General features: G+C 44.4%; 1 protein-coding gene across 2 annotated transcripts in view; it reads right to left on the bottom strand.

Moving 5' to 3' along the window:
• Wwox (WW domain containing oxidoreductase) overlaps positions 1 to 20,763 on the bottom strand; it is an 862,968-nt gene that overhangs the window by 602,606 nt on the left and 239,599 nt on the right. For both annotated transcript variants that reach the window (XM_026392988.2, XM_077792924.1), the window contains exons 7-8: positions 7,259 to 7,444; positions 1,293 to 1,557 (exon numbers count right to left, since the gene is read on the bottom strand). In XM_026392988.2, the coding sequence (XP_026248773.1) occupies positions 1,293 to 1,557; positions 7,259 to 7,444 (451 nt within the window). The remainder of the gene's footprint in view (positions 1 to 1,292; positions 1,558 to 7,258; positions 7,445 to 20,763) is intronic.

Below are 20,763 nucleotides of genomic sequence, written 5' to 3'. Positions count from 1 at the left end.
CCCATTTGGGGACTGGGTGTGCCTCACTGGTGGAGCCCTTGCCTGGCATGCATGGGTACTATTACTTCCTGTCTCTTACTTCCTGTCTCCTAAATAATTCCCGAGATTCATGTGGTAGTTCTTAAAGTCATCCACAAACATGAAGGGTAAGGACGGCAGGTGTGAGCGGCCTCAGGAGGAGGCAGACCACACTCAGAGGCTGAGATAAACTGGAAGATGATGGTGTGACATACTTCCGAAGGCCAAACATGTTTGGAGAACAGGGAATTTCTGTGGTGTAGATGTTATCTTTGTGTAATGGAAACACTAGCGTTTATTAATAGGAAATATTTTTAAATGTCTGGAGATTAGAAAAGTAGTCTCCCAAATACATTGTGTACAGTATATTTCCTTCGTTCGAATTATTTCCCTTTAGAATGCGTTCATGGAAGAAGTTTCTAGACACGGTTGATAAACAACCGTCAAAAATGTAAAAACTTCACATTTCCTCTTGTGAACACTTTCACATCTTATCAAGGTGATGTGATTTATACAAGAAGATTCACGTGTGGGGATGTAAAGACTAGAGTACACTCCAGCCATGAAGCCTCTCCAGGAGAGGGTACATCGACTTCTCCATTGAAAGAATTTAGAATATCTGATACAGCTTCTCAGTGAACACAAAGGGATAACACTGCTACCAATCCAATAGTCACAAACCTCTGTGTGTGTGTGTGTGTGTGTGTGTGTGTGAGACAGACAGACACACACACACACACACACAGGGGGTTGAGCCCAGGTCTCAGGTATGCTAGACAAAGCACCACACACTGAGCTACATCCCCAGCCCTTTTGTATTTTCCCATTTTGAGACAGGGTCTCACTAAGTTGCCCAGCCTGGCCTTGAACCTGGGATCCTCCTCCACTGCCTCTCTAGTAGCTGGGAATATAGGCCTGAACCACTGCACATCACAAATCCTCATTTTTCACCTTCTAACATGAAACACAGTTCTCAAGTGTGATGCCCAACACAATAGGTGTTCGAAGTTTTTTAAGTCAAGATGGAAATCACATCCAAACAAAATAAACCATCAAGACCTTCAGCACAACCTTGAGAAACCACTTCTCTCCATTCTGCCACAGAGAGGCCACCTGTACTGGTCCCTTGCTGACAGCTCAGGCATGACATGACCTAGGTAAAGACCAGACTTTCTCCTGGGGACAAATGGCGAGGAGGGGAGGATACGCACAGCTGGATATCTCCAGGGAAGGCACGCTGGAGGTGCTGGTGGCGCCAGAAACCGTGGACTTACCATGGACTTGGTGAACGGCCTCGCCAAGGTGAACAGCAGTGTGTATACCCACCAGTGGCGGTGGATGGAGGAGTACATCATGTTTCCAGGGTGCACTGCGTTGGATGTGACCCCGCGCGGGGAGAGGCGTCGGTGCAGCTCGTTGGAGAAGAGGATGTTGCACAATTTGGATCTGTTGTAGGCCAGCATGGCCCAGTACTCGCCCTGCGATGGGGACAGGCGGCTGAAGTCAAGCTTCCCGGAGGAATCGTTGATGTCCGTAAATCTGAAAAGAGAGGAGATAGGACACAAAGCAACCAAGCTGTAGCTTTTTGTCTAGTTGTAACTTTTTATTTAGAAATCTAAGGAGATGCTGCATGGACTACTGCAAACTCAGACCTGCGTACATCAAATCATGTCCCTTCAAAACAGAGATCTGGTACATCACAAAGCAAGTCACCCTCTTCCAAAGACACCTAGATCAGCCTGTGCTTGTAACAGTGGTCAACCCGCCCAGCTCCCCACAACCCTTCCCAGGTATTTTTCAAAACCTTCCACAGGAAGTTCAAGGATAATTAAATTAAATTAAATGAGGAAGCATCTTAAATCAAGGGCTGTTGCTTTTGGAAAGAAAGGCACCACTCGCCTAACCTTTGTTGGGCTGTCCTGGATTATTTCAGCCAAAGCTGGAGTCCTATATGTATTTTTATTGAGCATCCGAGAAAATACAGACAAGGCGTGCTGCCTCCAAGACTCTCTTCCAGATTAAAAATTAATGATTATAAAGGGGCTGTAACCTTGGTAAGGTGCCATCGATAGTCTTCTACGTTTAAAAGATAAATGTAAACAAAGCCAAAACGAGTTCTGGCAGAGCGTGATGTTTTTAAGTATACCCATGGCATGGATGTGCACAAATCAAAGTAACTAGTTGATGTTTTATAATTGGGTCTGACGGAGTCGTTAAACACCAGCTGCTGGGTTCCGTTCCTTTCTTCCTTTCTTTAAGAAAAAAAAATAACAAAGTAGTAACTGCTTTAAAAAAATTGGATCATAACAAAAGGAATTTCTAGATGTTCTCATCTTTGTTTAAGGACAACTCATGTTTTGCTTCATTAAATTAACTCTGGGCCCTGGGTAATAAGAAAGCACGAGGATACCGCAGGAAACAGCAGAGTGAAAAATACAGAATCATTCTGTGGTTCAGGTTGGGTACAAAAACACAAAAGAGCCACACAGGCAGGTGAAACTTGCATTCTAAGGGAAAGGCTTTCTCTGGGGCTTTCTCTGGGGCTCCACCAATGACATCCAATTTCTGGTGCTAAACGGTATTGCTGCTCTAAAGTCATCAACAAATCCAAGGACCAGGGATGCCATCAAGGATCCGGCAAGGAGACCTTGAAACTAATTGTTGGCTGCCTATTTCTGAGTCCCCAAACTACAGGAAGAGCCCAGGCTTCTGAGCTTAATTGTCTAAGGCAGGGGAACTTAGCGGGAAATTTGAAAATTTATGGGGCTCTTTTTCTGGTGGAAATAACAATCGCTGGCAGGGACCAGGGATGGTGGATGTCCCACGATGCAGGTGGAGTCTTGCTCAATAAAGACTGTCCCCCTGGACTTCCAAGCAGATGAGCCAGAGCCCAACTGTGCTTTACATTTTCAGTTTTACCATCCACTGAGTTTCCAGGATCGCCATGCGAGAACCACATAAATGAGGAGGAATGGATGTGATTTCAGATTCTGAGGGTTTTTTGGAGCATGCAGCTTGAGTCAGCGTTGAGTGCTGTCTCTTGCAAAGCCACACACCAATCGACAGTCTGCCTGTGACTGTTCCACTGGAGGTGACACATGCACCAACACACACATCTGATTGTCATGTTGTTGCAGAGGAGATACTTTATTTCTGAACTTTACTTCAATGCAGTCATAAGGTGTTACAGAAGAGCTGTCAGAAAAGGGGCTATGATCCAAGAACTGCAAAGATCCAAGTTAAGGGACATGACTAGGAGACCCGACTTCCTCAAGGCAGAAAAGGACATTAGAGAGGTAGAGCAGATCTAAAATGTTTGGGTGAAACACAACACCCTTTGTTCCCACCTCCCAGGCTTCTTTTGCTAATTATTCCTGGAAGCCCCTTTTCTAGTGTCTGCATTTAGCTGAACCAAGCTCAGGAGCCTCTTCCTCCAAGAAGCTTTCTCCAACACTCCTGCGGAAGTCGATGTGATTTCTTGGTGTCCTGTTTGCAGGAGGGGTGTGGATTGAAAGAAGCCCCAGGAACAGGCTGAAAGAAGCCCCAGGAACAGGCTGAAATCCATGGAAATTAAGCATCCACTTTCCAGGATCCCATCTAGGATATCAATCCCAGTGTTGGCTGACACTGCTGCCCCTTAAGGTCAATGACGAAGCCAGCTGTGACGCCTTCAAATTTTGCCTGTGTGCTGGGCCCCCTCTGTCACCACCCCTGACTGCAAGCCACTGTTCACCTGGTTCTGACGCTGGACTGTACCTCCTGTGTGCTACTGGGGCAGTGTCTGGGCCACTGCAGGGCTGAACACGGGGTTAGAGAACTGAAGTTTGATCATGGGTTTGAAATTCCAAACCAAGGGGCAAATTTCCCTGGTTGCAAAAAGTCTTGGTTTGAGCCTTGCTCAAAAGGCAAAATGTACCACGAGGTGCAAACCCTCTGAGCTCTCTGTTAATATCTCTGTGCTGCCCTTTCTGATGTCAGGAAGGAGTTCCTTGCTTTGGCTTCAAGGCTGACACCTAAGTAGCTCATGAGTAAGGAACACAGATTATACTTCTGAGAGGGCAGGGTTCCTTCCTAGAACCCAATCTAAGAACAAGGCCGAAACACTGCATGGAACCAGGTGGAGGGCACTTATCAAGGTGGAGAAGTGCCGGCTGCTGGGTCCCGAGTCTCCCACTAGAAACAGCACCTGCAGCATGAGAACCCTGATGTCCTCCGGCCATCTCTTGGGCAGAAAGCCCATCTGGAACTTCCCAAGGCTTGCATGGACCATCTTCCAGGAAGCACATAGGGTGGACCTGATCCCCCTGAGCCGAGGCAGGCTTCCTAAAATATGGCCACGTCTACCCCTCAGCTCCAGAGGCAATAAAACAGCTCTTCAAAGGCTGCCAGCTCTATTTGCAAGTTGAAAAACTGACAAAGCCAAACAAAAAGGTCTTAATAGAATTCTCTCTTGCGGACACACTAACATACTATACAGTTTGCCTCTAGACATTAACTTTTGATTTTTAAGGGCACCCCATCTTGTATTTATGCATTGTCTCATTCTTTTTGTTGTTGTTAAACTGAAGATTTTTTAAATTCCCCAGTTTAAGTAATAAGGATTGACTCCACGTAGACAAGAGTTAGCATGCTTAAAGAGCTGAACTAAATTTGCATTAGCAATTTTGTGTATTGACGTGATTATGCGTACATGTTTTTGTGTGTGCATGTATGGTTGTGTATGTGTTTTATTATGTGATTATGTGTGGTTGTATTTGTAATTGTGTAGAATGTGTATGTGAGTGCATGTACCTGTGGTTGTTATTGTGAATGTGTGTATGAATGCAAGTACCTTTGTGTGTTATTATGTAATTGTATGTGGTCATATGTGTTATTGTGTAAATGTCTATGATTGCATGTATTTGTGGTTGTGTTATGTGATTGTGTATGGTTGGATGTTATGCAATGTGTGTATGATTGTGGCTGGATTTGTGTGATTGTGTGTGTGAATATATGTGTTACTGTGTGAATGTGTATGATTGTATGTACCTGTGGTTGTGTGTGTTATATGATTGTGTATAGCTTGGTTGTTATGGAATATGTGTATGATTGTGTGTACCTGTGTCTGGTTGTGTGGATATATGTGTTACTGTGTGAATGTGTATGATTGCATGTACCTGTGGTTGTGTGTGTGGTTGTGTTATTGTGTGAATGTGCAGATGGTTGCGTGTACATGTGGTTGTGTGTGGGGTTCTATAATTGTGTGTATCAGTTGGACACTCAACACAGTTCGAGCCATTTAGAAGTGTCCAGCCGGCCCTCTGCTACTTTCCCTCTATTTTAATTGTTATCTGAAAAATTTTCCCAGAAGGAAACCAAGCTCTCATTTCCATATGATACATTTCAGATAGGCAGAAACTCAATTCACTTCCTCAGACTCCAGATAAGTAAGTAAAGCACAGTGAAGACACAGGGAGGCTCATAAATATTTTGCCTTGGGGCAGTCTAGTATAACATTTTCTGCAAACACAGGACTTTATTTTTCCCCTAACAGGGGGTCTTGACTCCAGTGAAGAGATTGCGCCAAGGTTTATGGAGGTAATTAGATATCAACACTTGCATTTTACTGCGTGGTTTAGGGCTCTGGGTTCTTGAGCAGGGAGCGAGGGCCCCACGTACTGCCGAGTTCCCGCCTGGCGCTGGCTCTCCAAGCCAAGAGACACCTCACGAGCCGTGAGCCGGTGGCTTGAGGGGCTGTGATGGTGTAAGACCACAAAACCTGGGAAGGGCAACAGGGAAACAGAAGCCAGAGGCAGTCGCCAGAGTGGAGTCGCCCAACCACAGGCTACCAGTAAACTAAACTGGATCTAATTCAGAAGGCCAAGGCTTTTCCTTCCCAATGACTCTCTTAAATGGAATTAAGACCTGATCTCCAAGGCATGCTGCAGTCAAGGAGAGAACAAAGGCAGCACCCACCGGACACTGTCTCCTACTAAGTACCAGCTCACTTAAACATGTCCCGAGGTGCCTGCCGTGTCTGCCCAGCTTGGGGGCTGGCACATCTGCTGGAGCCCTCTCTGCTGCCCAACAGGCCACTCTGTTCCCTTCCTCAGACCTGCTGTGATTTGCAAAGATAAGGCTGTCCAGATTTCATTCCTGCCTAATTACTAGATGCTCCGTGTCTTCTCACATGGGGGAGGATTACCACCGGGCACCCTCCTTTCATTTCAGCCATCATAAATTCAAAATGGTGAAGGCAAATCTATCTGCAGCATGTCACTTATACCATAAGCCCCTGTGCTTGGGAGTGATAAAGGGTTCAAGCTAACCCTTGGCTGGTCTCTCTCTCCCAAGTCCCAGGGGTTACGTTTTATGGAAGTATGATTAAAAAAATAAGCTTCATTCTGGGTCACTAAAACATTTCAGGCAGGACTTAAGACGGAGGAGAAGGGGGAAAATAGGCCCTCGCACAATTTTTTTTTCCAGCTACTCTGCTAAGAGCAGACGCTTCCTTCCACCCCCACACCCAGGAAACCAGAAAGAGAAATCTCCCAAACAAGTACTAAATCTAGCCTCACCCAACCCGCCAGTCCTTTGTCTTTTCCGAGCACTTTTCTCTTTAGACAAATAGTTGTTTATCCAACTCCAGAATCGAATATGCTGAAAATACGATGAAATTTTCAAATGTCTTTTTAGTCAATTGAATATTCTCCTAATGGTAATAGAAAAGAAGGACCATCTGATGTTTTAATTGAAATTTTAACCAAAAGAAGCATGGCCAGATTTCTAATATGTTCTAACTACAGTACTTCCCTTTCCACAATTACACAGCTAATGTCTGCATTGAATTCCCTAATTTCTCATTATAAAACAATTGGATTTCATCTCGCAGTCTTTAATTGCATTGTTTCTCCTGCTAGAATAACTGCACATTCTTCTTTGTAAGACGTTGAAGTTGTTGAATTACAAATCGATAAAGGTCACGCCATTCAGATTTAATCAATTATTATTCCATCTCTAAGCAAGATCAGCGCGGCGCTTGAAGTATAGTTGTAAAAACACCCTGCATTGCTATAGACAGCCCCCCAAACGGTCCCTGCCATCCCACATGCAGGGCCCTAGAGAAAGAAGGGCAGCCAGGCTGCGCGCTCTCCCACTCCTGGGAACACGCGAAAAATGATCCTCAGAAACAGGGTTGTGGGGGAATTCTAGGAGAGTGTGGGGTAGGGGGGCAAGCGAAAAACATGGAATTCAAACCCACCGATGGGACTCAGAGGAGACCACGACCACGCGGGCAGGGGCCGAGCGGCAGAGAACGTCTTGCAGGAGCTGCACCAGGTAGAAATGCCCCAGGTGGTTCACCTGGAAGGTGGTCTCCAGGCCATCCTTCGTGAGGCTCCAGGGCAGAGCGAAGGCCGCAGCGTTGCACACGAGCACGTGAAGGGACCTGGAAAATAGAGCATTCGACAATCTGTAGATGTCAACCAAAGGCCACCCACATTCCCCAGGGACAGCCGATTCATCACTGCCTTCAAGATCCCATCAGCGAGAGACAAGATGCCCTACAGGGTCGCATGGCTCCGAGTGGGCAACCGTCCTGGGACACTGGGGAGGACAGGCCCCTGGGATGCAGGACTTTCAGTGTTAAATCCAGACAGTGCCTGGCAAGTTAGGACAAGCTGGTCATCCTAGTTGGAATCCAGGTTCCACCACCTAATTAACTCTGCCCTTCCAAATTCATCCAGTTTGCACATTCCTCAGCTCCTCATCTTAAATCAAAACAGTCCTTCAAACAGAGAAAACATCCTATAAAAAAAAATGCTGGCACAGGACCCAGCACTTACAAGGAGCTAAAGAAACACATCAAGAGGAAGAAGCCTTGTCCGAGGAAACAGACACACCTGTGTGGATATATTCCTTTTAGAGATCCGTTTATACCTACATGTTAAAAACCAGCCCAATGTATATTCACATAGTAACTTGTTCCACAATACAATTTTTGACAATAAAGTAATAGTTTTATGCAAATCAAAATCCTAAATCCTCATGAACAAATTGTATTCAAGAGAAATCATCCAAACATCCAAACAAGAATTGAGAATTATACAATAAAATATAGTGAACATAGCCAGGGTGTTTGTAATTGCAACATAAAAGCAACAAATTGGAAAAAAAAAACTAAATATACAATGGAGAAATCATTAAATAAAATAGAATATAGCCATATGCTTGAATTATATAGTCATTTGAATTATAACAAACAAATCTATTTTGTTTTATAATCCATCATAAAGTCAAGTCTGTGATGTTGTAGAACCACATACACACCCACACCCAGAAAGAGGGGATGGTGATGAGGGAGGTGCAGGTGAGGGGAGGTGCAGGTGAGGGGAGGCACCAGAGGCTGGTGAGCCCACAGAATCGGAAAATGCCTTCTCTCTGAGTTTACCTATACTTTATTCTCTCCATAATTAACATGCAGTGTATTTATAGGAAGGAATAAATGCAATCAAATAAGTATTCAGCAAAATAAAAAGAGCATTTCAAGAATTTAGCCAACACATTTAACATGAGAGGGGAAACACCAATAAACACAGTTGGCTTTCACAGGAGCACTGGATTAAGAGCTGGGGACCTGCGTTTTTGACTCCTCTGGGACAAGTCTTCCAGGCACTCCGAGCATCTGATTCTTGTAAAATAAGGAGCTGGAAGTCGAGACACTTAGTTTTCCTCACATATCTCTGATTCCAGGGCAATGGCTGTGGGTAAAATCCCTTTTAGATATAGGAAAAAAATCTTTCCTATATTTTCATTTGAAAAAAAAAGGTGTTCTTTCATAGAAACATTTCATAGGTTTATTACTATTTAAACAATTTGGTTGTGTTTCTATTTTCATGAAATGCAGCCATCCAAGAGTCATAAGTTTTAAATGTTAATACATTATCAAAAAAATAAAAAACAAAATGACAAATGACATAATACTAAGAATCCACATTTTAAATAAAGAGTCCTTAGAAATCAACAAGAAAATACAGTGTAAGAGTCTAACAGATATACTGAGATATTTTAAAAATTTTTTAAAGTAGATTACAAATGACCAATACAAAGCTTAACGTGTTCTACTCTACTACAACCAATATTTTCTACCAAAAAAATCAGCAGATTTATTTATTTATGTTATTATGCTTTTATTATATTTGTAAAAATTGGTGGGAAAATATATTCATGCCTCCTGGATTTTAAGTAGAAAATGCATATCATGAGAATTAAAAGGATTCAAATTATTTCATCTGGTGACCCTGCTTCCAACAGGGGAGGACATAGTGGCAGGATGGAGGAAGCAGTATTTTATCATTAATAATGTTTATAATTGCATGTGATGACAATAAAATGTAAATGGCTTTTAGTGAGCTGTGGTGTTTTGAATTCTCTGTCAACACTGCTCCCCATCTTTTATGCCCAAGGGGCAGCCCATTCTCAGAACTGCCTCTCACACCATGGGCATGGAGCAGGGGGTTCTGCAGTGGGAAGAAAGGCCGATTCCACAAGGTATGTCCACCCCACACCCTGAACATGACCTTATTTGGAAAAAGGTCTCTTCAAATATAATGTGACCCTGGATAGAACCCCGAGTCACGGTACATACTCCATTTTATATACCACTGTATTGACTTTCTCTAGTATATTGTTGAAGAATTTTTTGTCTCTATTCAAAAGTGATATGGGTCCAGTTTTCCTTTCCTTGTGATGTCTTTGGTTTAGTTTGACATCAGGTAAAAGTTGGTTCCACAGTCAGCTGGGAGGTATTCCCTTCTCTTCTATTTTTCTATTCCTTAAATACTTGGCAGAAAGCATAATTTTTAAACCAGGAATTTGATAACAGTGATTTTATAAATTGCTGTTACTTTTTTAAAGAATTCATGAACGTGTTCTACTCTACTCTCATTTTCATGGGGAATCTGGATAGGGTAAAGAAAATGTTGATTTCATTCTGTGGCTTGATGTATTTTCCAAGCTGTCACCTGCCTAAAGCTTACATGGGGTGAGCTGGGTCTGGATGGTAAAATCTATTTTTCACATAAGTGCCCAGCGCCATTGTTAGCATACCCCCCACACCTGTAATCCGGGTGTTCCCTGAAGAGGTGGGCGCACAGGCTCTGGGGCCTCTGGTTGGGGCCTTCCCAACAACACACTCATCAAGACCCTGTTTCAAATCAAAGCAGAGCTTCCTGGTTTGTAGCTGTGGGGAGCCATATTTTGTACTAAGGCAGAACCACCATGGAAAAACTTGGGAAACATAGTAAACTATATTACATTTGAGCTTCTTTTAGACTGCTTCTCAAATATTTGGTTCCATCCTCCACAGCTATTTATTTTTTACTTTTACATTCTAAAATATTAGCCATGGGTTGGACACTTGTCAACAGCTTTGTGTTACATACATTTAATCTTCACAATGATAGGAGGTAACATGAATTACTGTTGCCATTTTACAGGTTGAAAAACAAGACAGTAGAAGCAACTTTCATGACCTCAGAAATGAAGCAAGTATCAGAAATAACCACATTAAGTAAGCAGATAAATGAAAAAAACAAAGCAAAAGGAACCAACTGACTTCAAGGCCACCTGATGACCCCTTTTCTCTTAGAAAACCAAACTGAACCAGCGAGGACCATGCCAAAGGCCCTGCTCAGTTCTGCTGTTGTTCACACCTGCCTCCTGGCTAGCAGCTAACCTCCCTAATCCGTGAAGGGGACCGCAGAGGACCCCTCCCAAGCTCCTGGAGAGCAGGTCCCTCACCAGCTACCAGGACCTTTCTCTGAATGGCATTCCTGTTGTCCATAAGGGAGAATGAAATTCTTCAACACCGATTTCCACAGCACTCACCTGTCCTTACGATGTGCCTGGACATTCAGAATTCTGACAGCACAGCTCTTCAGTGGCCACCTCTCCCCTGGTGGCCATTATTCTTGCCCTGCACTGTCCCAGGGAAATGGAAACCACAGCTCTCCACCAGCAGGCAGGACCCCTCAGAGGACCTGGGGAACCCTTTCCTCTCTCACCAGGTTTGAACACCCTTCATTAATGTTAATTGCACAACACCAGAGGCAAAATACGTACCCAGTACCTAAAATGTGTCACCTCTATTAATTAAAAATAGGCTGGTGGAATTGGAGACTATAAAGCACTCAACTTTTTTTTTTTTTAATTATAAAGACACCTAATTGGCTTGTACAAAAGGAAAAGATTCCTTTTGCCTCTCTTTAATGAGGTTTTTATAATTCAAATAGCACATTTTGCTCAGTTTTGACTAAAAGCCACACAATTCAAAAGGGTCTGAGATGATGAATATTTACAGAATATCAAAAGAAAAGTTCAAACTATAAAGACAGAATGGAAACAGAAATAGGAGCCCTCCAAGCCCAGAGCCAGGTTATTAGTCAGCACTTTCAGAGGCGGGGCCTATTTCTTCCTGGGTGGACTCTGACCTGTGAGGACAACAGGGCCATCCTCCAGGTAGAGAAGTGGGGACTCCGCAGGAGGGAGGCCCGCTGTCCTCTGTGGCTCCTCTTTCCCTGGAGAAGGCCCCATCCTCTGCCAGGAGCTGCTGACTTCCTCAAAGGCAGAAAACCACCCCATGGTGACGGTGGGCGGGGCTCTAATGATATTCAGGGAGCAGTTCTGCTGGTCATCCATGGGTGCCTCTCATTAGGAGGAGGACTAGAGGGGAGTGGTGAATGGAAGACCCTCTTAACCTGCTCTTGGTTGTTTTGTTGTTGTTGTTGTTGTTGGTGGTGGTGGTGGTACCGGGGATTGAACTCAGGGGTGCTTATCCCACATCTCCAGCCCTTTTTATATTTTCTCTAGATGCAGGGTCTCACTGAGTTGCCTAAGGACTCTCTAAATTCCTGAGGATGGCTTTGAACTCCTGACCCTCCTGCTTAGCCTCCAGAGCCGCTGGGATTACAGGCATGTGCCACCACCCATGGCTTAACCCGCTCCTGCAAAGTTTATCCCTAAATTCTCTTCCAGCTTCATCCCTCTGCCACCTCAAAGCCTCACCCACTCCCGGCCCCTTTTCCTGGCATCTCCAATCTTTCCCTCTACACTGATTCATTTTTTTTTTTTTCAGTTTTCAGCAGACACAACATCTTTGTTGGTATGTGGTGCTGAGGATAGAACCCGGGCCACACGCATGCCAGGCGAGCGCGCTACCGCTTGAGCCCCATCCCCAGCCCCATGATTCATTCTTTATACCCATCAGCCTCATTAGATCCTCCCGACCATTAAACAGGAGAACACCATGAATGAAAGAAAGGAAGAGGAGAGAGGAGGAGGAGGAGGAAGTCATAGGAGCTCGCTGCTGGAGAAAGATAGCACTGGACCCTGGAGCACTTTCAAGCTGCACTGGGACCTCCTTCTTCCCGTTCATGCTCAAAATATTTGTTTTCACTCACTGTCCCTTTCCTTGCCTCAAACTCACTTTTCATTCCCAACCGAATTCTGTCCCACCACCACTCAGGAGTTTTGAGAGCTGCCAGGAGAACAATGGCTTCGGCCCTGTTGTGTGGCCCTGGTCTTGGAGTGCCCAGCTGGCCTAGCTGAATTCCTCCCCCTCCTGAACTTGCTAGTCTTTGAGGACAGGAAGCCTGAAGGCCAGAAGTTTGTCCCCAGTGGGCATCTGGATCTAAGATGGCTGCCAGAATGACCCAGGGAACCTCTAGCTTCATATAATAGAGGGAATGAATAATTCTCCCCTTTATTAGTATATATTCCCCCTTACTTCTTTGTTGCCTCACATCTACAACCTCTCAAACTCCAAGGAACAGGAAGCCGATCTGCAAATAATCTATCTCCCTCTTCTCCTATTCTCAAATAAGAATAAGGCTTCTTCCCAGCAGCTCTGGAGGCTGGGGCAGGAGAATCTCAAGGTCAAAGCCAGCCTCAGCAACTAAGCAAAGCACTAAGCAACTCAGTGGAATCCTGTCTCTAAATAAAGTACAAAAAAAGGGCTGGGGATGTGGCTTAGTGGTTAAGTGCCCCTGAGTTCAATTCCAGGGACCCAAAATCACCATCCTCCTCCTCCTCCTCCTCCTCCTCCCTGCTCAGTTGGTACTTACTCTTGTTATTGGTTCCACAATGTAAGGGGGGAAAAAGGACCCAGACTTTGGAATTAAAAATTGGGAACAAATCCATAAATAAAACAAAAAAACCTCCCCAGAGCTCCCTGTCGCAATGGTCCCAGCTGGCTGACTCTGTGCCGCTTTCCTCTTCCAGTTTCTGTGACACAGTCCACTCTTGGACCTCCGGAGGCCCCCACTGCCGGGCTGTCTCCTCTAGCCCTCCCTCTGTTGCCCATACTACTCTTTGCCACCTTCTCTGATTCATTTGCAAACTTCCCTATGGTGACTGCATCCAGCTCTGTGACTCCAAACAAACTTCTATACAGATGACCGTGACCCACAGGCTAGGCCCCTGCATCTTTCCTGAGTTCTAGAATCACATTCATACCCACTGGTCTTGCTTCCCTCCTACAAATGCAGGGTCAAAGTGACCAAATCACAGCTCCAATTGTCTGCTGTAACCCTGTCCATTCCTGCTGTCCCTCACACTGTCCCAGTTGCACAGGCCACAAGATGCAGCCTTTCTCACCTCTAGGACTCCTTGCCCTTCCCTTCATCTGGAACGTTAGCAACATCCCCCTCTTCAAAAGATCTTAAATGCTGTCCCTAGACCTCTTTCTTACAAGGTCAACACTGGTGTCACTGACATTAAGAGAACAAGAACACACCTTCCTTAAAATTGCTATCAATAGACAGCTGCAGGGGACAGGAGCTACAGCTGTCACACAACTGACCCCTGGCTTTCAAGTCCTCACATGGCACAAACCACCAGTGTCACCAACCTGAGGAGGACCAGCCTCCCATCGGCTGCCTAGGCAGACATCCATTGCCCTTTTTGACCCTGCTGCCCAGTTTCTAAGCGTCCAGCTGACTGCTTGTCAGTAACCGGCAGCAAGCCAGGCCCACACTTCCTGAGTGTTCATGGTAAACAGACATCAACTCCTGTGGTGCAGCATCTCCAGGAGACTTGGTCTTCGATCCTCTCTGGGATGTTTCCATTCCTACATTACTTCACAGTCTCTTCCATGGGCCACACCCTATGTGTGTGATGCTTCCTCTAGTAGTAGACAGCAGAGCCCAGGTGGAAGAATGTCTGCTTGCTCAGAGTCCAGCCTGCAGGAAGAGTCAGCTCCTGGACATACCTGAACAGACACATCTCAATCGAGGCTGTATCCCTATGACACTGGGCCTATCGCCCTTTGCATAGCTATGCTTTGCAATATATTATGACCTACAAAATGACTTAAGGAGGTGGAGAGAAGTAAAATTGGTTCTATTTGATCAATAAAGACAGAGTCATTTATGCTTTCGAGACAAGACGGGCCCATTAAGACTCAAGGGACCCAAGGCTCAGACACAGTTTCCAATCTGCAAAGGAGGTGGGTGTTCCAGAAGAGTCGAAGAGCAGCAGGAACCACCTCCATGGGTTGAGTGACAGTGAAGATTTGTAAATGAAATGGTTAACACATGCCCCCCAAAAATCCCGAGGCAGGAATTTTCAGGTTAAATAAACTCCCTCCAGAATACTAAGACCACTGTGGCTTTTTGGGATTCCATTTCAGACCCAGCTACAGAATGAGCTACATGGAATGCTATGTAAAGGGAAATGGTTTCCAAATCCTCCTTGGAACAGAATGTGACACCATCTGGGGCATCTCTCGTTTAAGCTGCAAGAATCCATACTATTTGGAAACATCCTGAAATCCAATGGGAAAGACCCAAACTCCAACAAGACAACCATTCTGCAGTCACACTTGGTATTCAGCAGCCTTTCCTCCTAGAAAAGGAAGGGGGGGAATCCTGTAGAACCTAAAACGGGTGCTGCTTAAGTAATTAGGGCTGGTTTTGTTAGCATCCAAGGGCATAGCACCCATGGATCATAGAGATTCCTTCTGCAGTTGCCTGCACCCACTGAAGGTCCTCCACACCTCGGCAATCCACCCTGGTCACAGCTGCCCCAACTGCAGCATGCATGCCACTGGCACAATTCAGTTGCATGTCACATAAAACATGTCAAAACAACACTTATGTAGTGTGTTGTATTGGGGAAATGTATGCCTAGCTTCTCAAAGTCACAATCCCTTTCTTTCTTTTCATTTTTGTTGTTGTTCTTTTTCTTGCTGTGCAAGGGATTGAACCCAGGGACATTAAACCACTGTGGATGAACCACATCCCCAGGCCTTTTTATTTTATATTTTGAGACACAGTTTCATTAAACTACTAAGACTGGCCTTGAACTTCCGAACATCCTGTCTTAGCCTCCCAAATTGCTGGGATTGCAGGCTTGCGCCACCATACCCAGCTCAAGGTCAGGATTACATGGATACTCTTGTGGAGGATGATTTTTAAAAAATTGATAGTATTAAGTATTAGTATTAATAATAGCACATGTACTGAGCCACTGCTTTTGCACAAATCAGGACTTAAATTGGGGAAGTCCACATTACAATATAATCAATCAGCACTAAGAATATCTTTTATTTACTTTCTTTTAGAAAGAAAAATCAAACCTCAGTGATCTCCTTTTACATGAGACACCCGCAATGTTAGTCATTTTATTGAAAGAATAAAAATGAAGCATGATCTCCAGTTAAAAGATTATTATTATCACCTATTATTTTTGCATCATAGTATTTTCCTAAGATAATTCTTTTGCTTAGTGCAATTCCAGCAGGTAACAGAGGTAAAACTCATCTGTAGCCTGGGTCTGCCTGGCATCGGCTGTGTGGACCTCAGGAAACTTAATAAACCTCTGGGCCACAGCTGTGTCCCTGTAAAAGGGAAGGATAATGCCGACCTTGTTGGATAGTTGTGAGAATTAGAAACAAGATGTAAAGGGCTAGCCTTGGCCTTGACAGATAATCAAGTCTTCCCTTCCCCCCACCCACAAGCTGCCTATTTCCTAACTCTCTGAATCTACTTGGGGAATACGGTGCCCACCAATAAAACAGATACATAATTGTTCTCCACATTTAGAAAATACCTATATATTCTTTCCCATGTCCCTACTCTGAATCTCTGGGAGAGAACCTCCTGAACAAACACATGGGAAGGACAGCGCAGAAGAGAAATATCAACACAGAAAACCAACATCAGCTTGGGTGGCCGGCGACCATCAGCTGTGCTTCTGAGAGTTCAAGGCCCTGCAGATGTCAAGAAGTTGATGGACACCATCGAGAATTAAAATAATAATTAAAAGCAGCAGATTCTGCTGTCAAGATAACCTAGCCACACTTAATTTTTTTTTTTTTAATTTCAGCGGGAATAGAGAAAATAATCCAAAACCATCGCCAGGAGTGGGAGCAGAGCGCTGGCTGCATCCCCTGGAGACCACCAGGAATTTTTCATTTCATGCACCATTGACAACTTCTTATGGTGGATTCTGGAGCATCCGTACATATGCTTAACAGAGAATGGAAACACTAGCTTTGGCTATTTCCTTAAATTTTTGCCGCCTGTCCATTATCTTGTTTATGTTTTTCCCGTCCCATCATCTACAATACTAGCAGCAAATTCTCCACCTGATTGATTCTCAATGTGGGGAAATGTAGAACCAGGACAGGTTCACATCCTGTCCACTACCGCTTTCTAAGAAAACACTTGGACTAGACAATGACACACTGGGTCCACCTGGCGCTGTATCTGAAGTGCAGATCTGGCCATGGTGCTGCTGCTGCACCTGCTTCTCATGTTCTCCTTTGCATTTAAGTACCCCATTGTCCTGTGTTCTCACTCTCCAGGAATATTTAATAAAATGGAAAAATCAAGGGCTAGCATCATAAGGATGGGAAGGAATGGAAGAGTCAGGGAAAGTAACCAGTGGTACCCATCATCTCAAAACCTCACTGAACAAAGCTCCCACAGGTTAAGACAGGGCAAGCTACCCAAGGCTCTCTTGGCAAACTCCCGTTTCACTCATCTGCCAGCAGGGTTGAGAGGCTAAAATGGAGTTGAGCAACTGCACAAGTCAACTTGAACAGTGTGAACACAGTTCATACAAACAGATGAAGGGGGTTAGGCTGATGTTACAGTGGAGAGAGCTGATTCTTTATCTAGGACTTTCTGTTTCCCACACCCACAATGGAGTAGGTCTCAAGGACCAACCAGAAAGCCCTAAAGGACAGGCAGCATATCTGAAGTCATTGTGTGCACCCACACCTAGGACCATGAATGACGTACAACACACATTTGGTGACTTGCTACATACCTGAAAATTAAATAAGGTACCACTTGAGAGATCTCTGCATCTTTGTACACACCCGCTGAATCTCCTAGGTGTTTTTAAATCGTTGCATACAGTCAGCACTTGCTGTCGTCTTCTCTTTCAATCCACAGAATCTCCCTTGATGGCAAGCACCACCCACATGCCCTCACCAGGTATCATTCCCTGGTGGAAGCCTCCCCCCACAATATGTATTTACTTTTTCAAATGCACATGAACCGACTCATCAGTATTTCTCAGCCTCATCCTTTGGAAAAACATCTGCTAAGTGGGGCTGCTCTTCTGGGTTTTGAGCTTTAAAAAAAAAAAAAAATGAGCACGTGTGAAGATAAACAGAACATATGCCCAGGTACCGCTTGGGTATGAAGAGTGCCAGGTGAACCTTGGGAAATGGTGCTACAAGCTCATCCACTGGCACCTGCAGGGGAGCATTTAAAGGAGAAGTCCACGAGGTGTCACATAGCATGCCATTGCTATGACAGAGGTACCCAGAAGTCTGAGTGAAGGCTGGAGCCACAGTTAGTCACTGGGCTACACCACCCATGATGAGCATGGTTTTTCTTAGAACTTCAAACTTCGCTTTCTCTCTTTGGCTGTAATTTCCTTGTCAGAGGGTCTGGGTATCCTCCACGGGGGACACATCTGGCACAGGGCAGGGCACATAATTGATTACCAGTATTTGTAAACAGTGCTGCTACTAAAATAATACCTGGGTCTTCTCAAGTAAACTGCATTTCTTTAAGCATGTTACTCCATCAGTAAGTGGGCAAAATAAAGACAATGAACAAATAATTAGCTCTGGTGGAAACACAGGAACATTCCTTCAAATTAAAATTACATTTTGTGAACATTAAAGCAATAGCAAGCATTACAAGACATTATTTATGGATTTTTGCAATACTCTGAATGCATAAATTCCGCTGAAAATTCATGGAAATAGAACATTCATTTTTTAATATATATATTTATAGAATAGTTCCAAGAACCAGACGATGATTCCATTACCATTATGCAAAGAGATCTTATTTAAAACATACTTTCTGCAGCGCTAATGCAAGGACCGAGTTTTACTGTGGGGTGACAAAGCTCAGTTTACGTGGACAGTAAGAAAAAAAAAATTGTTTGGGGAATGTGCTCGGGCACATGGTCAAGTCAAACAATAAAACATCCCATGCATGATGTACATCTCCCTTGCCAAGGACGACTCTTGCCTCTGTTTTGCCTAGAGATATATGGAGCTGTAATAGAGCTCAGAAAGCCCCTGACAGCTGTGTGCTGCCATTCAGACCTGAAAGATTCCATGTTATGATAAAAATTAATGTACTCTGACATCCTCTGGGACTCCCTGGGCCCTGGGAATAGCTAATGAAGAAATACAACCTTGCCGGAGAACAGCGGGAGGCCTGGAGTCGAGGATTAATTCGCATGTGGTAGTGGTGTGGCCCCCCTGTCACCAGCCTGCAAAGTGACTGGACCCCAGTGCCAAAGAGAGTCCATGCTGATTGGTTAGAATTATTTTCTGGGTCAGAAGAGGTCAAGAGAAAAGGAACACTTTACAAAATAATTGAGACAGCGGTCACTTCTTAAAATAAAAAGGGTTTCCTCTTGGCTCTGTCACGCACTTGGAAACTTCTCTAAGGGAGACGAGCTGTCTCAGGGACTGGACAACCACTGGGCACATCCCAGCAGACACTCCTTCAAGAGGGCCGCCTCAGTGGACCCAACCACCCGACCTGCCCATTCCTGTAGCCCCAGGTTTCAGGAAGTCTTCAAGAGGTCAGAAGAAAACTGAGGTTTCTAGTAGCATTATTTTTAGTAGCCCAAGTGGAAACAATCCGTATGTTTCAGTTGATCCTCATCTGACAAATGGATACCCAAAGTGTGGTCGATCCATATAATGGAATAATCTTCTAGCCACAAGGAAGGAAGCAAGCCCTGGCAAGTGCTATGACATTGACAACTCCCAACCAGTATGCTCAGTGAGAGGAGGAGAACACAAAGACCACTCGTGGTGTCATTCCACCCATAGGAAATGTGCTGCACAGGCAGGTCGGGAGAGACGGAGCACAGATTAGTGCTGGCAGAGACCTAGAGGACGGGGACGTGGCAATGACCACTAACCTTATGGTGTTTCCTTGTGGAGTGCAGAAAATGTTCTGGAATTCAATAGTGGTGATGATTGTGCAGCTCCGTGTATGTAGGAAAACACACTGACTTGTACACAGTGAAACAGAGCATGGAATAGTATGTAAATTATGTTTGTATTTAAAAACAAAACAAAACAACAACAACAACAACAAAATGCCCTGGGCTCTGAGAAGCACATTCCCACTCAAGATGAGCTGAGGAGCTTCCAGCTGGGCTCCCTCCCCTCTCCCTAGAGCAGCTTTGGCTAACACCTCCCCAGCTCCCACCTACCTCCACCTGGTACAAACACCACCATTCTCACAGGACACCAAGGCACAGCCAGACACCAATCAAGGAAAGAAAAGTTTTGAAATTGTGGAGGTTTTTCGCACTGGGGGTGGGGTGGGGTGGGGAACAGCGGTTGAAAGCAACATGAATTTAGCTCATGACATTATTTCAACTTAGAATCTTACCATATCATGCTCTACGCCTGCAGTTAAGTCACTTTAAAAAAAAGACTTTTTTTTTAAGCTTTGGTATATTTTTTGTTTAAAATTTTATTTGCAATATTTCTCACGAGTGGAAGGTATCATTTTGCCAATTTACTAACTTCACTAAATGATGATGGAAAACCTGGGGGCAGGGTAGGTGCTATTAGAAGCATCTAATATTTTAAAAAAATATTTTAAAAAAATGTGAACTACATATTTATGGACACACACTCATTTAACGACTTTCCTATAGCATCTCTTTCATTCTATGGGAAGAAAAACTAACGAGGTGATGTTCTGAAATATGAACATGGTGTTAATTGAGAGGTAATAGTGTATTCATGGTTGAAAATTTATGATGTCTTGGATTTGCTCTAAAATAATTTAGCAAGAAGGGCCTCAAGATGGAATAAAATGGCCATATGTTGACAATTACAGAAACTGGGTGAAGGGTGTTTAAAGGTCCTTTGTATGTTTCTACGCTCATGTTTGAAAACCTCCACAGTAAAAACATAAAGACAAATTAGTCGGGGGAAGGTCATGAGTGAGTTTCCTTTCTGTGTTTACGCTTTTCCATGCATTTTCACATGTTCTACAATGAGCCTGTGTCATTTCTGGGATCGTAAAACTTAAGTAGCCGTTTGTATATAATACCAAAACCAAGAGGTCAAAAATCTACCTGAAAAAAATCCTCAAGATAGGAAAGCCTTTTAAAACGCAGTGAAAGCAGGCTGATGGGATCCAAGCCAGCATCCCTGCAGGAGGGAACACAGGGCAGGAGAGGCAGCGTGGGCACCATGAC

Source organism: Urocitellus parryii, chromosome 15, assembly GCF_045843805.1.
Source record: "Urocitellus parryii isolate mUroPar1 chromosome 15, mUroPar1.hap1, whole genome shotgun sequence".
In the NCBI taxonomy this organism is placed as follows: Eukaryota; Metazoa; Chordata; class Mammalia; order Rodentia; family Sciuridae; genus Urocitellus; species Urocitellus parryii.
Note: the sequence above shows the minus strand (reverse complement) of the source record. Positions and strands in the feature narration are given on the sequence as shown.